Source organism: Hermetia illucens, chromosome 2 (genome assembly GCF_905115235.1).
Source record: "Hermetia illucens chromosome 2, iHerIll2.2.curated.20191125, whole genome shotgun sequence".
In the NCBI taxonomy this organism is placed as follows: Eukaryota; Metazoa; Arthropoda; class Insecta; order Diptera; family Stratiomyidae; genus Hermetia; species Hermetia illucens.
Genome location: NC_051850.1, coordinates 116,819,303 through 116,843,203, shown reverse-complemented (window position 1 = coordinate 116,843,203; position 23,901 = coordinate 116,819,303). Strand labels below are relative to the sequence as shown.

The window sequence follows — 23,901 nt, the reverse complement described above, 5'->3', positions numbered from 1 at the left end:
AGAACAGAACAGAACAGAACAGAACAGAACAGAACAGAACAGAACAGAACAGAACAGAACAGAACAGAACAGAACAGAACAGAACAGAACAGAACAGAACAGAACAGAACAGAACAGAACAGAACAGAACAGAACAGAACAGAACAGAACAGAACAGAACAGAACAGAACAGAACAGAACAGAACAGAACAGAACAGAACAGAACAGAACAGAACAGAACAGAACAGAACAGAACAGAACAGAACAGAACAGAACAGAACAGAACAGAACAGAACAGAACAGAACAGAACAGAACAGAACAGAACAGAACAGAACAGAACAGAACAGAACAGAACAGAACAGAACAGAACAGAACAGAACAGAACAGAACAGAACAGAACAGAACAGAACAGAACAGAACAGAACAGAACAGAACAGAACAGAACAGAACAGAACAGAACAGAACAGAACAGAACAGAACAGAACAGAACAGAACAGAACAGAACAGAACAGAACAGAACAGAACAGAACAGAACAGAACAGAACAGAACAGAACAGAACAGAACAGAACAGAACAGAACAGAACAGAACAGAACAGAACAGAACAGAACAGAACAGAACAGAACAGAACAGAACAGAACAGAACAGAACAGAACAGAACAGAACAGAACAGAACAGAACAGAACAGAACAGAACAGAACAGAACAGAACAGAACAGAACAGAACAGAACAGAACAGAACAGAACAGAACAGAACAGAACAGAACAGAACAGAACAGAACAGAACAGAACAGAACAGAACAGAACAGAACAGAACAGAACAGAACAGAACAGAACAGAACAGAACAGAACAGAACAGAACAGAACAGAACAGAACAGAACAGAACAGAACAGAACAGAACAGAACAGAACAGAACAGAACAGAACAGAACAGAACAGAACAGAACAGAACAGAACAGAACAGAACAGAACAGAACAGAACAGAACAGAACAGAACAGAACAGAACAGAACAGAACAGAACAGAACAGAACAGAACAGAACAGAACAGAACAGAACAGAACAGAACAGAACAGAACAGAACAGAACAGAACAGAACAGAACAGAACAGAACAGAACAGAACAGAACAGAACAGAACAGAACAGAACAGAACAGAACAGAACAGAACAGAACAGAACAGAACAGAACAGAACAGAACAGAACAGAACAGAACAGAACAGAACAGAACAGAACAGAACAGAACAGAACAGAACAGAACAGAACAGAACAGAACAGAACAGAACAGAACAGAACAGAACAGAACAGAACAGAACAGAACAGAACAGAACAGAACAGAACAGAACAGAACAGAACAGAACAGAACAGAACAGAACAGAACAGAACAGAACAGAACAGAACAGAACAGAACAGAACAGAACAGAACAGAACAGAACAGAACAGAACAGAACAGAACAGAACAGAACAGAACAGAACAGAACAGAACAGAACAGAACAGAACAGAACAGAACAGAACAGAACAGAACAGAACAGAACAGAACAGAACAGAACAGAACAGAACAGAACAGAACAGAACAGAACAGAACAGAACAGAACAGAACAGAACAGAACAGAACAGAACAGAACAGAACAGAACAGAACAGAACAGAACAGAACAGAACAGAACAGAACAGAACAGAACAGAACAGAACAGAACAGAACAGAACAGAACAGAACAGAACAGAACAGAACAGAACAGAACAGAACAGAACAGAACAGAACAGAACAGAACAGAACAGAACAGAACAGAACAGAACAGAACAGAACAGAACAGAACAGAACAGAACAGAACAGAACAGAACAGAACAGAACAGAACAGAACAGAACAGAACAGAACAGAACAGAACAGAACAGAACAGAACAGAACAGAACAGAACAGAACAGAACAGAACAGAACAGAACAGAACAGAACAGAACAGAACAGAACAGAACAGAACAGAACAGAACAGAACAGAACAGAACAGAACAGAACAGAACAGAACAGAACAGAACAGAACAGAACAGAACAGAACAGAACAGAACAGAACAGAACAGAACAGAACAGAACAGAACAGAACAGAACAGAACAGAACAGAACAGAACAGAACAGAACAGAACAGAACAGAACAGAACAGAACAGAACAGAACAGAACAGAACAGAACAGAACAGAACAGAACAGAACAGAACAGAACAGAACAGAACAGAACAGAACAGAACAGAACAGAACAGAACAGAACAGAACAGAACAGAACAGAACAGAACAGAACAGAACAGAACAGAACAGAACAGAACAGAACAGAACAGAACAGAACAGAACAGAACAGAACAGAACAGAACAGAACAGAACAGAACAGAACAGAACAGAACAGAACAGAACAGAACAGAACAGAACAGAACAGAACAGAACAGAACAGAACAGAACAGAACAGAACAGAACAGAACAGAACAGAACAGAACAGAACAGAACAGAACAGAACAGAACAGAACAGAACAGAACAGAACAGAACAGAACAGAACAGAACAGAACAGAACAGAACAGAACAGAACAGAACAGAACAGAACAGAACAGAACAGAACAGAACAGAACAGAACAGAACAGAACAGAACAGAACAGAACAGAACAGAACAGAACAGAACAGAACAGAACAGAACAGAACAGAACAGAACAGAACAGAACAGAACAGAACAGAACAGAACAGAACAGAACAGAACAGAACAGAACAGAACAGAACAGAACAGAACAGAACAGAACAGAACAGAACAGAACAGAACAGAACAGAACAGAACAGAACAGAACAGAACAGAACAGAACAGAACAGAACAGAACAGAACAGAACAGAACAGAACAGAACAGAACAGAACAGAACAGAACAGAACAGAACAGAACAGAACAGAACAGAACAGAACAGAACAGAACAGAACAGAACAGAACAGAACAGAACAGAACAGAACAGAACAGAACAGAACAGAACAGAACAGAACAGAACAGAACAGAACAGAACAGAACAGAACAGAACAGAACAGAACAGAACAGAACAGAACAGAACAGAACAGAACAGAACAGAACAGAACAGAACAGAACAGAACAGAACAGAACAGAACAGAACAGAACAGAACAGAACAGAACAGAACAGAACAGAACAGAACAGAACAGAACAGAACAGAACAGAACAGAACAGAACAGAACAGAACAGAACAGAACAGAACAGAACAGAACAGAACAGAACAGAACAGAACAGAACAGAACAGAACAGAACAGAACAGAACAGAACAGAACAGAACAGAACAGAACAGAACAGAACAGAACAGAACAGAACAGAACAGAACAGAACAGAACAGAACAGAACAGAACAGAACAGAACAGAACAGAACAGAACAGAACAGAACAGAACAGAACAGAACAGAACAGAACAGAACAGAACAGAACAGAACAGAACAGAACAGAACAGAACAGAACAGAACAGAACAGAACAGAACAGAACAGAACAGAACAGAACAGAACAGAACAGAACAGAACAGAACAGAACAGAACAGAACAGAACAGAACAGAACAGAACAGAACAGAACAGAACAGAACAGAACAGAACAGAACAGAACAGAACAGAACAGAACAGAACAGAACAGAACAGAACAGAACAGAACAGAACAGAACAGAACAGAACAGAACAGAACAGAACAGAACAGAACAGAACAGAACAGAACAGAACAGAACAGAACAGAACAGAACAGAACAGAACAGAACAGAACAGAACAGAACAGAACAGAACAGAACAGAACAGAACAGAACAGAACAGAACAGAACAGAACAGAACAGAACAGAACAGAACAGAACAGAACAGAACAGAACAGAACAGAACAGAACAGAACAGAACAGAACAGAACAGAACAGAACAGAACAGAACAGAACAGAACAGAACAGAACAGAACAGAACAGAACAGAACAGAACAGAACAGAACAGAACAGAACAGAACAGAACAGAACAGAACAGAACAGAACAGAACAGAACAGAACAGAACAGAACAGAACAGAACAGAACAGAACAGAACAGAACAGAACAGAACAGAACAGAACAGAACAGAACAGAACAGAACAGAACAGAACAGAACAGAACAGAACAGAACAGAACAGAACAGAACAGAACAGAACAGAACAGAACAGAACAGAACAGAACAGAACAGAACAGAACAGAACAGAACAGAACAGAACAGAACAGAACAGAACAGAACAGAACAGAACAGAACAGAACAGAACAGAACAGAACAGAACAGAACAGAACAGAACAGAACAGAACAGAACAGAACAGAACAGAACAGAACAGAACAGAACAGAACAGAACAGAACAGAACAGAACAGAACAGAACAGAACAGAACAGAACAGAACAGAACAGAACAGAACAGAACAGAACAGAACAGAACAGAACAGAACAGAACAGAACAGAACAGAACAGAACAGAACAGAACAGAACAGAACAGAACAGAACAGAACAGAACAGAACAGAACAGAACAGAACAGAACAGAACAGAACAGAACAGAACAGAACAGAACAGAACAGAACAGAACAGAACAGAACAGAACAGAACAGAACAGAACAGAACAGAACAGAACAGAACAGAACAGAACAGAACAGAACAGAACAGAACAGAACAGAACAGAACAGAACAGAACAGAACAGAACAGAACAGAACAGAACAGAACAGAACAGAACAGAACAGAACAGAACAGAACAGAACAGAACAGAACAGAACAGAACAGAACAGAACAGAACAGAACAGAACAGAACAGAACAGAACAGAACAGAACAGAACAGAACAGAACAGAACAGAACAGAACAGAACAGAACAGAACAGAACAGAACAGAACAGAACAGAACAGAACAGAACAGAACAGAACAGAACAGAACAGAACAGAACAGAACAGAACAGAACAGAACAGAACAGAACAGAACAGAACAGAACAGAACAGAACAGAACAGAACAGAACAGAACAGAACAGAACAGAACAGAACAGAACAGAACAGAACAGAACAGAACAGAACAGAACAGAACAGAACAGAACAGAACAGAACAGAACAGAACAGAACAGAACAGAACAGAACAGAACAGAACAGAACAGAACAGAACAGAACAGAACAGAACAGAACAGAACAGAACAGAACAGAACAGAACAGAACAGAACAGAACAGAACAGAACAGAACAGAACAGAACAGAACAGAACAGAACAGAACAGAACAGAACAGAACAGAACAGAACAGAACAGAACAGAACAGAACAGAACAGAACAGAACAGAACAGAACAGAACAGAACAGAACAGAACAGAACAGAACAGAACAGAACAGAACAGAACAGAACAGAACAGAACAGAACAGAACAGAACAGAACAGAACAGAACAGAACAGAACAGAACAGAACAGAACAGAACAGAACAGAACAGAACAGAACAGAACAGAACAGAACAGAACAGAACAGAACAGAACAGAACAGAACAGAACAGAACAGAACAGAACAGAACAGAACAGAACAGAACAGAACAGAACAGAACAGAACAGAACAGAACAGAACAGAACAGAACAGAACAGAACAGAACAGAACAGAACAGAACAGAACAGAACAGAACAGAACAGAACAGAACAGAACAGAACAGAACAGAACAGAACAGAACAGAACAGAACAGAACAGAACAGAACAGAACAGAACAGAACAGAACAGAACAGAACAGAACAGAACAGAACAGAACAGAACAGAACAGAACAGAACAGAACAGAACAGAACAGAACAGAACAGAACAGAACAGAACAGAACAGAACAGAACAGAACAGAACAGAACAGAACAGAACAGAACAGAACAGAACAGAACAGAACAGAACAGAACAGAACAGAACAGAACAGAACAGAACAGAACAGAACAGAACAGAACAGAACAGAACAGAACAGAACAGAACAGAACAGAACAGAACAGAACAGAACAGAACAGAACAGAACAGAACAGAACAGAACAGAACAGAACAGAACAGAACAGAACAGAACAGAACAGAACAGAACAGAACAGAACAGAACAGAACAGAACAGAACAGAACAGAACAGAACAGAACAGAACAGAACAGAACAGAACAGAACAGAACAGAACAGAACAGAACAGAACAGAACAGAACAGAACAGAACAGAACAGAACAGAACAGAACAGAACAGAACAGAACAGAACAGAACAGAACAGAACAGAACAGAACAGAACAGAACAGAACAGAACAGAACAGAACAGAACAGAACAGAACAGAACAGAACAGAACAGAACAGAACAGAACAGAACAGAACAGAACAGAACAGAACAGAACAGAACAGAACAGAACAGAACAGAACAGAACAGAACAGAACAGAACAGAACAGAACAGAACAGAACAGAACAGAACAGAACAGAACAGAACAGAACAGAACAGAACAGAACAGAACAGAACAGAACAGAACAGAACAGAACAGAACAGAACAGAACAGAACAGAACAGAACAGAACAGAACAGAACAGAACAGAACAGAACAGAACAGAACAGAACAGAACAGAACAGAACAGAACAGAACAGAACAGAACAGAACAGAACAGAACAGAACAGAACAGAACAGAACAGAACAGAACAGAACAGAACAGAACAGAACAGAACAGAACAGAACAGAACAGAACAGAACAGAACAGAACAGAACAGAACAGAACAGAACAGAACAGAACAGAACAGAACAGAACAGAACAGAACAGAACAGAACAGAACAGAACAGAACAGAACAGAACAGAACAGAACAGAACAGAACAGAACAGAACAGAACAGAACAGAACAGAACAGAACAGAACAGAACAGAACAGAACAGAACAGAACAGAACAGAACAGAACAGAACAGAACAGAACAGAACAGAACAGAACAGAACAGAACAGAACAGAACAGAACAGAACAGAACAGAACAGAACAGAACAGAACAGAACAGAACAGAACAGAACAGAACAGAACAGAACAGAACAGAACAGAACAGAACAGAACAGAACAGAACAGAACAGAACAGAACAGAACAGAACAGAACAGAACAGAACAGAACAGAACAGAACAGAACAGAACAGAACAGAACAGAACAGAACAGAACAGAACAGAACAGAACAGAACAGAACAGAACAGAACAGAACAGAACAGAACAGAACAGAACAGAACAGAACAGAACAGAACAGAACAGAACAGAACAGAACAGAACAGAACAGAACAGAACAGAACAGAACAGAACAGAACAGAACAGAACAGAACAGAACAGAACAGAACAGAACAGAACAGAACAGAACAGAACAGAACAGAACAGAACAGAACAGAACAGAACAGAACAGAACAGAACAGAACAGAACAGAACAGAACAGAACAGAACAGAACAGAACAGAACAGAACAGAACAGAACAGAACAGAACAGAACAGAACAGAACAGAACAGAACAGAACAGAACAGAACAGAACAGAACAGAACAGAACAGAACAGAACAGAACAGAACAGAACAGAACAGAACAGAACAGAACAGAACAGAACAGAACAGAACAGAACAGAACAGAACAGAACAGAACAGAACAGAACAGAACAGAACAGAACAGAACAGAACAGAACAGAACAGAACAGAACAGAACAGAACAGAACAGAACAGAACAGAACAGAACAGAACAGAACAGAACAGAACAGAACAGAACAGAACAGAACAGAACAGAACAGAACAGAACAGAACAGAACAGAACAGAACAGAACAGAACAGAACAGAACAGAACAGAACAGAACAGAACAGAACAGAACAGAACAGAACAGAACAGAACAGAACAGAACAGAACAGAACAGAACAGAACAGAACAGAACAGAACAGAACAGAACAGAACAGAACAGAACAGAACAGAACAGAACAGAACAGAACAGAACAGAACAGAACAGAACAGAACAGAACAGAACAGAACAGAACAGAACAGAACAGAACAGAACAGAACAGAACAGAACAGAACAGAACAGAACAGAACAGAACAGAACAGAACAGAACAGAACAGAACAGAACAGAACAGAACAGAACAGAACAGAACAGAACAGAACAGAACAGAACAGAACAGAACAGAACAGAACAGAACAGAACAGAACAGAACAGAACAGAACAGAACAGAACAGAACAGAACAGAACAGAACAGAACAGAACAGAACAGAACAGAACAGAACAGAACAGAACAGAACAGAACAGAACAGAACAGAACAGAACAGAACAGAACAGAACAGAACAGAACAGAACAGAACAGAACAGAACAGAACAGAACAGAACAGAACAGAACAGAACAGAACAGAACAGAACAGAACAGAACAGAACAGAACAGAACAGAACAGAACAGAACAGAACAGAACAGAACAGAACAGAACAGAACAGAACAGAACAGAACAGAACAGAACAGAACAGAACAGAACAGAACAGAACAGAACAGAACAGAACAGAACAGAACAGAACAGAACAGAACAGAACAGAACAGAACAGAACAGAACAGAACAGAACAGAACAGAACAGAACAGAACAGAACAGAACAGAACAGAACAGAACAGAACAGAACAGAACAGAACAGAACAGAACAGAACAGAACAGAACAGAACAGAACAGAATTCAAATATTTGGGAATCACACTATATGAACAACTTCTCTGGGAGACACATGTTGAAAACATACGCCGGAAAGCCACAAGAGCGCTGGTGACTTGCAGGTTCATAGCAAGAAAAAAATGAGGATCCACCCCAAAAAAGCTGCACTAAATATACATTGCAATAGTAAGGACACTGATTACATGCGGGCCGGTAGTCTCGGCAAAAAGAACTGGACTCAGTACAACAGCTAGGGAGTTACACAGACTTCACAATGCGTGTGTATCAGCAGAGAACCTGCCCTACGGCATCCTTGGATGCAAGGTCTGCACACTCTGGGTTATAGGGCACATGGGGTTAGAAGGCAATGAAGCAGCGGACGAGCTGACCAGGAAAGGAGCAGTGACGCCGCTATACGGGCCAGAGCCATTCTGTAGAATCGGAAATGGGTTCATAGCCACCACATTGAAAAATGAAGAGGAACGGCTGAGGAATATTTACCGGGCAAACTAACTAGGAATGAAAATGAATCCAAACGCTCGAAAGATTGTTTAAACCTCACCAAGAAGAATCTCCGGATCATAGTGGGGATATTCACTGGTCACTGCAAGCTAAACTATCACCTGCGGAAGCTAAGGATATCTGCAGACATTGTCTGTAGATTCAGTGAGGAGAATGATGAAAGCTCTATACATGTTCTGGAACAGTGTCCGGCACTTGTGCAATGTAGGTTCGGGCAACTGGGAGAATACTTAATATCAGATGCCAGCTTGAAACATTTGGTTCTAGGTTTAAACGACATACTATAGTTGAAAGATATCCTATAATCAGTAAAGGAGTAGAGAATAGTAGCGACATTCCTTGATGACATTATTATTGAATGCTTAGTTACAGTCGTTATTTCCTTGTGTTTACTGTCTTAACTCAGACCCTAACTTAACTGTTGGAGAAGTTTCAGCCCCTTAAACATACTTGAAATGGTCTAAGGATCACAGTTTGTCATTTAGGTGTTCTGTGAAGTGGTAAACGATAAAGGAAGGGAGCATGAAGGTAATATCGGGGAATCCTAGTTTCAAACCCTCGGGTAATGTTAAGCATATTGTATTATCCTCTATGTACAAGGGAACGAGAAAGTCATTATTTTCCTAGTCTGCTTATTTTATAATTGTATCGGAAAATTAAATTAATTAAATTTGAAGGATTTCATGTATCAAACTCAATGACTTTGGGCCTATTTGTTTTTGAGTTGATTGCATGTTGCAGGCAGACAGATTAACCTGCCATCCTTCTTGGTTGACTGTAACTGTGATTTGAAGTGCTTATAAAGGTATGATATAACGGGCAGTGCACTATCGACCTTCTGAAAATTATCCTAATGCAATTTTCTCAGCAAACAACGCTGCTAACTACCTTCAGAGACCTGTGGACACGAAGCAGTTGCCAGGGATAAACTGATGGACCATATACTGAACAAGGCCTTTAAGCTTTACGTCCAGATAAGACATACTTGACATGGCCGATAATACGCTTGTATGTATTTCCTACATGATTGAAGGAGCGGAGGGTATTATTGAAGCCTAAAGTAGGCAAGTCTAATTATCGTAGAAAAAGATCTAATTTACTGAAGATTTGCCTGGATAGAAATCTTTTTGAAACGAGGCAATGATGCTCTAGGCATATGGGCGTATCTCGCCTAGCAAAATACCGCAAAAAAGAGATGCAGCAATGTCATACTTCTATAATTGCTGTACTGAGTGATATCCCCTATTACCTATTTAACCGCCCCGACTATAATTCCATTGACTTTTGGGGACTTAGGTTAATTAAGCCAGTGACGCGGACTGCCTCTTCCCCACATGAATTTCCACACCATGCCCGGTTATTCCCGGTAGTTCTCTACTTTAGAAGATCTGTTGGTTCTCCCAGGTTGCCTTTGTTTGTGTGTGGAGTTGTTTCTTCCCCCGGCATAGTTCTTTTTAAGCCTTTGTGAGTTCTCGCGTTCTTTAAGATTGTTGTATGGCAACATCATCTAAAAAGTCGTCCTAACTTGCAGCTGGCACCAAATATTTTTGTGGCCGTACGAATGATAAGTTCTTCTGGTGGTTGTGAAGTTCATTTGTCAATGCTTTATCTGGAGGATAGCTAATAGTTGCCTTATTACGGTATCCATTTTCCTCTTTTAGGAGCCATAGGAGACCTTGGTAAGGATTACTCAGTTTTTATTCTCACCTAATAATTGGTTGCTGTTATTCGCACATGAAATTAAATGGCAATGAAAAAGGACGATAAAACAGATGAAGTTTCCCTAAAGAAGTGTTACTCTTCCACTACTGTTTCTATTATGCTGCCGAACTTTACAGTGAGAATTTAAGTCAGAAGCGCGGGTCTTTCTGGAGCCGGATAATGCAAAACAGAGCGATAAAGCTCCACACTTACCAAAAAGTGATACTTTTTCATGATCTTGCCCATATGGATTTTTAGCTTGACAAAAATAGTTTCCTATATCATCCAACGTTACCCCATAAAAGTCCAGATGAACGGTATCGTTTTTCCTGGAAATAAAAAAGCATTTGATTAAGCTTGTACTTGAAAATGCAGTTGAAATTTACAATCATGGATTCGAATGCCTTGCATACGCTTCACATAACCATCTATGTACAATCAAGAAATTTCTACATTATCCTCGAAGGCCAAATGTCACCCACCCAAGTACTCTTCTTTGCCGAAAACGCGTAGATTGGGTCAAACCAAAACCAGCTTTTTTGCAAATATGTGCTCGTAAAAAAATTCTATGTGAGCCGTAGTATGTCAACCACACGTAAGCACAATTGCTGCTGCAGGACCTCTCAAGAAGTTTCCCCTTTTTATGCGCGCGCTATGAGCCTGTACCCAGACGATTTTTGAATTGTCACAGTCTCAGGCCAGAATACTTGGATAACAGTGTGCAGACATTAACTAATGGAAAGTCGGAGCTTTCGAGTTACAGCTTTGGTCAGATTCCATGTACCAAACCCATATAAAAGAACGGATAGAACTTCGGTGCAAAACAGACTCAGCTTGATGCTAGTGCTGAAATAGTTGTATTTGCAGATTTTGGAGAAAACAACGAAGGCGGATCTAGCATTGTTAATGCGCCGGGCGACATCGAGGTCAATGCCGCTGTATGCACTAAATAAAATTCAATGTTTTGATAATCACCAGGCTTCTCGGATATTGTTTGACGTCCTCTATAATCCGCTCATTACTGCCCAATCTGGAAGTTTCAGGATTTTGGTATTAATCTTTATTCCGACCTTGTTTGCCTTCTCAAAATCAAGAACCATGACTCCTTGGTAGGAGTGGAGTAGGCAAATGCTAATGACTACTGTGGTGTTTTGAGGAGGTGTTTGACGGTAAATGACATAATCGATTAAAGCTACGAACGTGCTCAGGCAAACCTGCATAAAGGACGTCAACTATAATGCGAAAAAAGTAGCTGTTACAAAACGCAATCCCGGTGAACATCGCTATCTTTTCCAAATTCTTCTAAGACTTTTTCTTGATACAGCACTTCATATTTCATGCCGTCATATGTCTTCCTCAGCAACCTCTACGCGCTGTCGAAAGCTATATCGAAATCAATGCAAAGAAAGTGAAACGTGGATGTAAACTCTTTACACTACTCCATAATGATCCAAAAGGTATCACCACAAGAAGATTCGAAGCGGTTACGTTATTAAGGTGTTCTCTCATGTATTCAAGGATCACTTAGGTACTATCATTGCGAACGAAGGAAATAAACAAATGCACCTACAATTATCGAACTAAAGACCTCCTCCTCCACTATCTACGAAAGATTTCAGACTTCCAACATTTAGGAAAGGGTTGTCCTGTGAAATAGTGAAGCTGCTTCCCGTGAACACGTTTGGAGAAGCAATGTATTCCTACCTTATGGTAGTTCGTCACATCAACCACAAGAGGTTGAATTTCACTGAGTGCTGTACGATTAAGAACTGTGATGATATGCTTCTTCCACCTCTTCACCTTCTCCAGTGAGGTTCACACTGGAAGCAGCAGACTCTTCGTTTAGCGGCGGTTTTCATATTATGTCCTTATATGTTTCCCGCACAGGAGCCATGGGTTCGTTTAAACAAAATCTTTGGTATTGGATCAGTGAAGGGAGCTAGAATCTTCTTCGATCTTTGAGATGGACAGCCTGCGTCCAGCTGTCGAAATTGTTAGAGGCAACCCTACTGAGACAATTCTGTTCCCAGGACCTAGTTGCGGTCGGCTTACAATACCAGGTTAATAGCAAGAGGAGAAATGTCATAATTGCCTCTCCTTACTTACCTTACAATTTGGTGTGCCTTCCGCCGGCGCAAGATCTGGTAGTATATATAGAATCAAATGCATAGAATTCTTAATAGGTTGTGATGTATTTGTTGGGGTAGAGGAGAGAAGTTGTTTGATTTTATCACTGTAGGTGGTTTGTTGATCGCAAACTTAGGGCACAACTTATTAGTCAACTAAACACTCCTTTGGTAATAGACGATCAATTGGAAACTCTGAATCGCACTTTTAGAGTGCTTTGAAGAAGCTTGTCCTATTACCCGACGCTAAAGCGATAAAAAGGTTTTCTGGTGGAAACGAGAACTGCAATGACTTACGAAATCAGTCAGACGACTTCTAAATTGTGCTTGTAAAGGCAATAATCATGAAGATTGGCTAAATTTTAGGAACTCACAGTTTCTTCAAACCTTTCAACGCGAAAGTGTTCCAAGGGGAATTGGGACACCCAAGTTTTCCCGCATTCGCGGAGCTGGACGTGGTACTGGCGAATGTTGGGTCTTCGTACACTTTCCGGGGAAGGGGCCTGGGGTCTATAGTGGATCTGACATACGTGAGTGCCACTTTAGCCAGTAGAATCGCTTGGCATGTCAGTGAGGACTATACTCACAGCGATCACCAGCCAATCTGCATTGAGATCAAGGGCGGATCGAGCTCCAAAAAGAGTTTTCGCAGAATCCCGGGTGGTATGCTTGGCTGGACAGTGAAAGCTTTCGAGGGGGCACGTTTTCCGCGGTGCTCAAATCCGACATATCCCTGAATGGTACGGCTGGAGAGAAAGCCACCAAGATCACTCGATGGGTGATGGAAGCATGCGATGCTACTATGCCCAGAAGGCGATTGCTCCCCAGTAGGCAACCCAACTACTGGTGGAACAACGAAATCGCAAGTTTGCAAGCCGCATATTTTTGGACAAGGAGGCTTTGCCAGAGGCTCAGGGGAAAACCCGGTGGCGATGGTCGAGAGGAGGCACACAAACAATTGCGTGGCCGCCTAAAGGAAGCCATTCGGAGGAGCAAAAAGAACTGCTTTAAACAGCTGTGCGACCATGCCGACATAAACCCTTGGGGCGAGGCTTACATAGTGGTGGTGAAAAGGCTGCGGAAATCACCCCAGGTTACCTGTCCGCGCCTCTTGAAACAGATTGTTACCACTCTGTTCCCTCACCACGAAAATAGGGGAAGGCAAATTTTTGTCCAGCTAAATGACGGCATAATACCGCCTGTAACTGTGGAGGAGCTGCGGGAAATATGTGGTAGGTTCGGTGACAACAACGCCCCAGGTTTGGATGGCATCCCCAACCGAGCTTTGAAACTGGCAGTGAATACTAGGCCCGACCTTTTCGCCAACACCTTCGAGGCGTGCCTAAAAGAAGGAATATTCCCTGCCCAGTGGAAAAAGGAAAAGTTGGTGTTGCTTCCGAAGCCTGGCAAGCCACCTGGAAACCCAGCGTCGTATCGTCCTATCTCCTTGTTGGATACAATGGGGAAGATGATGGAGAGAGTCATCTACAACAGACTCCTGCCCATCGTCGAAGCCAGCAATGGTTTATCGGAACGCCAGTTTGGTTTCCGACGCGCCCACTCTACGGTGGAGGCAATTGGCATGGTGGTAAACCTGGCAAAAGGCGCACTGATTTCTGGCGGTTGCTGTGCCGTGATGGCGTTGGATGTCAAAAACGCATTCAACTCGCCCAACTGGAATAGAATTAAAGGGGCGTTGACTGACATAGGTGTCCCCGGATACTTAGCGAATTTGGTGGAAAACTACCTCTCAGAGAGGACTCTCTGGTACGGGACGGATGAGGGCCCCAAAGAGTACATTGTCACAGCCGGGGTACCACAGGGATCGTTACTTGGTCCCCTGTTGTGGAATACCATGTATAATGGGGTGCTTGCTCTTCCCGTCCCAGAGGGGACTACGATTGTCGGCTTTGCTGATGATCTAGTTGTAGTTGTTGCAGCAAAACACCCAGAAAATGTGGAGGTTTGCGCAACGGAAACAGTGAGAGCGGTAAAGTGCTGGCTAGAAAAGGACGGGCTGACCTTGGCGGACGCGAAAACGTAACACTGTGAAAGTGGAGGTCGGTGGACATACGGTCGCATCAAAGCCGGCTATCAAATACCTGGGGGTAATAATTGACGCCAAATTGAGTTTTAAGGAGGTTTAAGGTCAGAGTCGCTTGATTTCTGGCAACGGAGAAGGGAAAGGTCGGTTGACGCACAGGCTCATTCCCAACGTTAGGGTGTGGCTTGAGCGAAAACATGGGGAGACCAACTACCACATTACCGAGTTCCTCACGGGACACAGTGGTTGCTACAGGCAGTATCTCCACCGCTTTGGGTTGGATGATTCTCCGAACTGTCCCAGATGCGATGGCATACCGGAGGATCCAGAGCATGTGATGTTTCACTGCCCACGATTTGCGATGTAGAGCAGGAGCTTAAACCAGGTGTTGGGCAGGAGCGAGACCCCGGAGAGCTTGGTTACTGAGATGCTGGAGTCCGAGGAGAAGTGGCTTGCGGTTGGCTTCGCAATCATCCAAATGCAGGAGGAGTTGCTGAAGGAACAAAGAAGGAGGAAAGCTGCAAATAGGAGAAGGATGAGTGCCTAAGAGCAAACCTAACCGCGAAGTAATACCTCACTGGTGGTCCCACGGGGCTGGGGCTGGAGAGACCGGGGGTGGTTTTTAGTGGGTGTGAATCCCACACGCGCCCGCTGTAGTTCCGCCGTTCGGGCGGCGGACGTGCCTTTCTAAGATTTTCCACCTCCGTGTACGCCCAAAAAAAAAAGAAAACACTTATAGTTATAGTATAACCAGTAAAGGAGCACAATCGTTCTTTTAGGACGTAGTACCACGTCCCTTGATAATAGTACTATTATCGTCTGGGACGATTGCTGAAAGAAGCAGCGGGGTCATCCTGGAATATAGCAATGTATCGAGGAAAATGACAGAAAACACAACGATGCCACCTGTAGCTAATAGGTAATAGGTTACCTATGCTCTTAGCTCTTAGTGCTTTGTCTGTAGCTCCTAATCCGCGGGGACATGATTTGATGGTGGTTAAAAACGGCAACACCAAAGAAAGTGGTTCAAGTGGTAATGCGCTAGGTTGGTTTCGCCTTGGACGTAAGGGTGCATACGGTAAATGCATTGAATCTTGGTGAAGGGGGTGGCCTTATGAATACCTGCTGTACTCGGCAAGTTGACATCCACCGAGAGAGTGTACTAAAAGTGGTTTAGTTGTAGGGTCGAGTCGCATCATTTGCTCCCTGCGTGTTTTAGGTGTTTAGAATTCGATCGTAGTTTGACTGTCTGCCGCACTAAGGATCATGTCTGCGTTCGTTGTTTGAAGAGTGATCGTATGGCACTGCCACACTGGGCGCTCCGGGTTTTTCAAGCCGGATAAATGCTACACTCCACCTACGCTGTAAGAGTAACTAGGGTTAATGCATTGGCATCGCGATGTTGCATTAACCTTGGTCAGTCAATGGTTGCGTGCTTACCTATGGACACTGCTATCATAAATGATACGCGCCAAGATTAGATTATGTCGAAAGCCTCACTACTTAGTCTGCCGTAGGTGCCTCAATCGCGAGGCCTATGGGAGGTGGTTTTGGGTAAGCATGTACTCTTTGCCTACTTGGCTTGGAACCGTATATCGCGTACCTGATGAGATACCTCATCTTCGCGGAAGACATGGACGCGAATGCAGTCTTCACTATGTGGCTCAACAAGGTTCTCCAGCGCACATTTGGCTACCATGCTATACGTAGAGGTATTGCCTGAAACGTTGGTGGAGCACTATTTGCTTTTACTGAATGTGCACATTTGGTGACTTACGTTTGAGAGCAGGGGCGCTAGTGACATTGATGTTATGTTGATGAATGCTGCAGCAGAGGCGTTAGGAGGCTATTTAATGGCTGTAATGTTAGTGATCACACTCTTATTCTAGTCGTGCTCCACATACGGCGATTCCATGATTATGCGTCGGCGTAACTGGGTGGAATATGTTGTTTGGCATTAGTTGGCTGCTCAACTCTCTTTGAATTTATGCTTCAGTCTGCGAATCAGAAAGTGGAATTGTTGAATGAGTGGATGTGTTCCGTGAAAGATCGCATGCTAAGAAAACCCAAACGGAGGACTACGAAGCATGTCACGTAGCGGGCGAGTGCTCTTCGCAGCAAACGGAGCAAAGTTCATCGCCTGAGAAAGACATTCCAAAGGGCGCATGGTGAAAGGTAGTGGAAAGAAAAAGACTGTGAGCGATTCGTCGGTGTATATTGCGATGGCCTTTAGGTAAGGGCATACTAGATATGCAGGCATTTAGGTGAACGAAAAGCCTACGGTGATTCGGCGTGATAACTTTCTTATGCCGCTGGGTGAGCTATTTTCGAGGTTCGAACCCTCGATGATTAGTGAGCGCTGTTTCTACACTTCAGTTCTTATACGAATTCGAGGAGGTGATAGCACTTGTTATTTGAGAAATTGAGTTAGCGGATATCAAAAGTAACGGATATTCAAAAAAGTGACATACTTGGAATTTGAGTCATGGAATTTATGGTCATGTTACCTCACCTGATTCCGCTCAGGATGTGTTTAATGAAATTGATAACATATAAGTTGATGCGTTTTATGAGGTGTGGGGCTCTCTTTTGTGTGTTCTAGTCACCGGTCCCCTCTTTTATATGAATTTGCAATGACATCTGCCAGCGAGTGGTGTTGTTAACATGTCTTCATATAAGTCGCACGGTTTTGACTAATACTGTAATAGACATTGTTAAGTGTTCCGTTTCTTGAGCTACAGGTAGTCCGACGTGGCATGGCCTACGGAGCACGGAGGGGTGCATCCTTCTGAGTAGTAACTGGATAGAGGAATTAAGAATGGTTGCAGTCAAAAAGCTGCGCGATTGCAACATCTAAGTGGCAGATTGATTTGAACGAAAGTAACGAACTTCAGGTCACATTGAGTACTTTAAATGAATGGTTACCAAAGGGAGCTCCAACGGGATATGTTAACTTGAATTAGCTTGAATAAATTTCTCTTCTCATGGAATCTCTCCGCAATTCAGGGTTGTGTTTTGTGTGGGGCGGATCCAGAGGGCTGCTTATATGTCCATAGTGCCCCTGGTGGATCGCCACTAAATCCGTGTGTTTTCTGCTCGTGTTGTCCTGCGACATCTTATGTGTTTTGTTGTCCCCTGGGGAGGTAGGGTCCTTGGCTGGGAGAAAGGTTTCGTTGCAGTTTTCTGGACCAGACTGATTCCAGTCAAACCGTTGGGCCACCGTTGCCATCTCCATGTACTCCAGAGGATGACTAGATCTTAACAAGTAAGAAACTTCATCTGAAGTGGTCGCTTGCCACGGGGCCTCACCATAGATTATCTAGTATCATGGGAATCGGTATGGTCCTCTGAGAGCATCAAGAAAGAAGATGTGCTCTCGGCTCAGTTTTTTTGTATTGGGCCTTGTGGGAGTTTAATGGTGCTTTTCATTGCGCCCATATCGGTTGCGTTTTTAAATCGAATGGGATACCTCTTAATTGAAGTTTTAGTTCAGCAGGACTCTGAGCCACCAAATCAATACGTGGCCAATGTGTGCCGTAGGATTCTCACTTCATGGGAGCTACTCAGCGTAAACCCACACTGCCACTCCGATAAGCGATTGGTTAATCTATAATAAATATGAAGAGGATACGCTGGATAGTTGTTATCACTCCGGCACTAAAACCGATTTGCGCTCTTTTATTATAACTGGGTACGAAATATCCCTTATGGATTAAGGAGATCCTGGTTTTCTTCCTCTAGTTGCGAATATTCTCAATTAATTCTTGCTCTTTGACAAAGCCTCTTCATTCGACGAACTCAATATCTTACATACCAGAATTCACCAGGAATTTGGTTTCTTGCCATTAGCTTCTTGCGTTGCATGGTCCACGTTTCGCTTTCATTGTCACCATCCCCTTCAGGTGATCCACACAATTTTCAAGAACCCAACCCAGCTTGCTAAGCATTACGGTTCTGTTGATTTTCAAAGTGATGGCCTGATCGGGTGTGCTCACTTACGCGCCAAATGATTAGTCCCCGTCAAGAAGGCATATCCTTCCTTTGAAGATAGATGAAACTCCAATGTTGCTTAACTCCGCAAACACATTAATTAGGATCTGTCCTTAGATGTCAGTCATCCGACACCAAGCCTTACTAGAATGTATTGTGAGGCTATGATCTCTAGCTTAACACAATCTCGGTATTGCGACTTTTGTCTTTTAACTTGTTTAAGTCAAATAGTTGTTTATTGTGAAGTCCCAGAAAGGGTTCAATTTGAAACATAATATATGTATATGGTTGTCATTTACCCCTTGGTATATTGCAACGCAGAACGAACATTACCCTAGAATAGCCTGAACTTAATCTGAGACGAATTTTAGACAGAGTAGCGAAAGCAGTTCAGCACCGGTGTCGGTGGTCACATACTCGTAAATAAATTGCTCATCACCTTCCATACTCTGCAGTTACTGTAGATAAAGAGATTGTAATGATTAATTAGACTGAGAACCTCTGACCTGTTTGCGAGGCGTATGTGGTGAAGAAGTGAATCGTATAATTGCTTGATAGAATAGAGAGTTCATAAACCCGGCATCAAATCGCTTGACTTCTTTAACGGCTTCACGAAAACCCTCCGAGATGGCAACGCCGACACCGTATTGATCATCTGGGCTACCAAAATAAAGAAGTTTACATATTTTTACTGTGTTCGCATTCTATGTCGCAGCTTTTGGCATCACATCACAGAGTTTCTTGTGAGCCACAAATAACGATGCAACTCTTTCGAAGGGCTCTTGAGGCTTCCTCTGTCTTTCCAGTGATGATACAAATATTTGCAGGCACGTATTTGTTTGGATCGGACCAATTTACTTACTGACCCTTGCTCAATTTGCACAGTCCAGAAGCTTTCCACTCAACGTGACCATTTTTAGGGTTCTATGATCATCATCAAAGCGGAACAACCGGTATCCGGTCTAGGTCTGCCTTAGAAAGGAACACCCCAGTCTTGCGCCGGGGCCTACCAATTCGATATCCATAAAAGCTGTCTAGCCTCCTGACCTACGCCATCGCTCCATCTCAGCCAGGGTCCGCCCCGTTTTTCTACCATAGATATTGCCCTTATAGACTTTCCGGGCTGGATGATCCTCATCCATACAGATTAAGTGACCCGCCTACCATAACCTATTGTGCCGGATTTTATCCACAACCTGACGGTCATGGTATCGCTCATAGATTTCGTCTTTATATATTCTCTCATGGTCGTGTACAGTTTTACCCTGGCTATCCTATCATAGGCGACTTTAAAGTCGATGAAAAGATGATGCAACTGATAGCCATATTCCAATAGCTTTTCGATCGCTTGCCGCAGAGATAAAATCTGATCTGCTGCTGATTTGCCTGGAGTGAAGCCTCTTTGGTATGGACCAAAGAAGTTCTGAGCGTATGGGGCTGCTCATCCTAGCAAGGTAGCGGAGAATATCTTATAGATGGTACTCAGCAACGTAATACCTTTATAATTGCTGCATTGCGTGATGTCTCCCTTTTTTTGTATGGGACAGATTATGCCTCGTTGCCAGACGCCAGGCATTAATTCCCTGGCCCACACCTTGAACATCAGTTGATGAACAACTTGGTGTAGTTGCTCATCTCCATATTTAATCAGTTCGGCCGTAATTGCATCGACTCCGGGAGACTTATGATTTTTAAACCGATGGATTGCATGTACTGTCTCTTCCATGCCGCACCGACTTTTCTTGTCGCTGGGGCCAAGTGTGTTTGTGGCCGTATCAACGACTACGCCCTTCAGGTGGTTATGAAAATCATCTGTTGATACTTCATCTCCAGGTTAGTGATACTGAACTGAATAATCTGCAGTCCGTTATCATTGGTTTCCTTATGTAAGCTATGGGACCCGACGTATCGCCTGAATACGGACACCGTCCGTACTTGACTGCTGAAATCGCCAAGTAGAAAGTGTCTATATCCGACTCTCCCGTTTCCTCTGTAAGGGCATGAATGTTAATGAGGTTTATATTTCTTAATTTGCCTCGAAAACCCTCCCCGCTTTTCACTTATGTTTTCAAAGCCGGTAATGACAGTTATCATTTTTTGGCTAACTAGCAAACCTACTCCGAGCAAGATGGTTTACTGAGTGGCCACTATTATATATGGTGGCTATTCTCCAAGAAACGGGTACCTGTCCAACGCATCACTTGTAACGCTCTTGCATCAGCCTTGTATTGGGACAGAATATCCGCTTGCTGCTGGGCAGCATTCGGTTTGTACAGAGAGGGCACATTTCATGAGAAAATGCTTGTTGTTGCTCCGTTCTCCTTGCTGGGCTTGTCGTTTTAAAGTCTATCCTGCCTGAGGCTCCTTTCGTGAGTTTGTAACGTTGGTTTTCCGTATAGCGTTGTTATCCCTATCCAATCTCAAATCTGACGGACCAGTTGATACAATTTGTTCCGTTTTTAGGCGCGGGAGACTCGTGTTCATCCTTCTGCGCCTGCAGTTTTTCATTAAGAAGGAACTCTCAGTTATCACCACGTAGAGGTGAAGGTAGAATTTGGTAGTAAAGCTGTTGGTATTGGTTTAGAAGGCGTTTCCCAAGTTTCATGCTCCGTCGTGGGTACCAATCCACTTTTCGCCCTGGTGGTGGTGTTTGCCCTGTTACCAAGAGGGATCAGGTAAGATTTAGGATAGTGGAATAACTCCTACTATACTTGCATTCACTTATACTGGTTTCAATTTTTGTTATTTCTGTGCATCTCTATCCTAAAAAATACTCAAATCTTCATAACAGACCTTGAAGACTTCTACGAATTTTAATTTCACTTACTTGAAGTTAACACGCCTTCTTGGACTATCTTCCACGGGCTCCGCTTCGAAAATCCAAGTGATTTCTGCTCTTTTCACAGATGACACCTTACAAATGAACTGTACGTCATCGTCCTCTTTCACTCTCACTTCCTTCTCTGTTACGTTAACTTTTGGTTTATCTTCACCTAAAACAATTAAAATTAATGTAAATATTTCAACAGTCCATCATAGTTTTTCTCCGAATTTTGCTGGCTAGGTACCTTCCACCGCGTTGATATTTGTCGATACCAAATATTTTACCGCATTCCCATCTGAGTCGAAACCTCTAACGTAAATTTTGAAAGTGCTCAACGGCAGTAAAAAGGGAGTAGTCACATGAATGCATAAATCTGGATCACAATTTGAAGGATCCAAAACTCGCAAGGTATGATTCGCATAGGACTTTTCCGATTTCCGAGTGACAATGACGAGTTCAGCATGGGTGAAAGTGTGGTTTCTCTTATTCTTCCATACAAATACGGATAGATAATTTGTGATATCTGAAATTGAGGGACTGAGTACTCCTTTAAAGAGAATTCAAATTTTACCTTTTATAGGCCTGGGGTCTGTATCTGAAAATTGTTCAGGAACAATAAACGAAAACCCGTAGCGGACAAGAATGTCACTCGTTCCTGAAATTTTTATCGAATGAGGTGAAGTAGATGATGTGGTAATTCCCCATTTTCCAGGTTCCGGATCGTCCACTTTGACCATCTGTCAAAAATCAGTCATTCTTGTAATGCTATTCACTTGCTTTCAAACGAAACGTGGAGTTCTAAGATAATCACATTTACCTTAACTTTGTCTAAGTCCAACACACTTTTCACGTCTTTGCTCAGTTCTTTACGTGGATCATAAACGTCGATTTTGGGGTCATCTCCTGATACTGTTGCAGAGATTTTTTTCATCGCAGAATCCACAAATACATCAAAATCGTGCGTTCCTCCTGCTTCTGAGTAAATTGATTCAAGCGGTACCATGTCCGTATCTAAGACTTCTGCAATGCTTTCTACTACCTGTCACAATTAGTTAAATGATAAAGCGATATAAGACACTAGCTAAAAACCTTTAAAAGGGTACCTCCCGATCAATGTTATCAACTCAGACTTTTCAAGATTACCGAGGCAAAATATATTCTTAGCGAAAGTGGCACACCTTTTAACCACATAAACTGCGGACCAAGGGATGCTGCTCCACACCACCCTTTATGTTTGATCCATATGCATTTGTTGCACAAGGATGTGTTCCCTCCTGAAGCTAAACTGTGTCAAAACTTTTTAAGGTTTTCTATAAAACAAAACCTTATTAAAATCGGTTTACTGTCTGTCTGTCTGTCCATCTGTCTGTTTGTCTGTCCATCTGTCTGTCTGTCTCTCCGTCACACGCATTTTTCTCGGAGATGGTTGTAACGATTCACATCAAATCGTGTGGAAAGGTGGGAACGGTGAACCCTCGCGCATACAGGGAGTTACATAATTCTATATTAACTTTAAGGAGTAGTCCCCATGCAAAAGGGTGCACATTTTTTTCATCAAATATAGTTACATCGGGTATTAGTCTTGACATTTGTCGGAAAGGTGGTGTCGAAAGTGATCATTTCTTTAACGAACCCATTCTCGGAAACTACTTAACCGAAAAATCTGAAAAAAATCAAGAGGCTGCCACTATATGATGCCTAGGCTCCGAAATACCCTCCATATCGATGTCTGTTTAAATAAAGTTAATTTTATATATATATACATATATAATTTATAGTAATTGACTGCAAAAACCCCCTTAAGTTCATCCCAGCATCGCGAAATTGCAATAATGTAGGGTATAACATGGAGCATGGGAATCGCACTATTACTAACAAAGATATAAAAGGTCAAAATTGTCGCTTCTTTGCAAGTTCAAGACTGACACCTGAATGTGGATATTCTCACATAACATAAGCATATATTACGTGCTACGTACTAATGGGGCAAATGCACACTCAAATGCATTTATAAAAGAAATACACAAAACCTTTCATACCTGAAGCGTCCAACTTCCGGTTTCCTGACTTGTTTTGTTTAGAGATTGAG

General features: G+C 42.3%; 1 protein-coding gene across 1 annotated transcript in view; it reads right to left on the bottom strand.

Annotated features, from left to right (window-relative positions):
- Window positions 1–23,901, bottom strand: part of LOC119650353 (hemicentin-1-like) — a 118,369-nt gene that overhangs the window by 69,401 nt on the left and 25,067 nt on the right. Inside the window, exons 4-8 of the mRNA XM_038053035.1 lie at window positions 22,630–22,851; window positions 22,384–22,549; window positions 22,057–22,335; window positions 21,816–21,981; window positions 11,042–11,157 (exon numbers count right to left, since the gene is read on the bottom strand). Of these exons, the coding sequence (XP_037908963.1) occupies window positions 11,042–11,157; window positions 21,816–21,981; window positions 22,057–22,335; window positions 22,384–22,549; window positions 22,630–22,851 (949 nt within the window). The remainder of the gene's footprint in view (window positions 1–11,041; window positions 11,158–21,815; window positions 21,982–22,056; window positions 22,336–22,383; window positions 22,550–22,629; window positions 22,852–23,901) is intronic.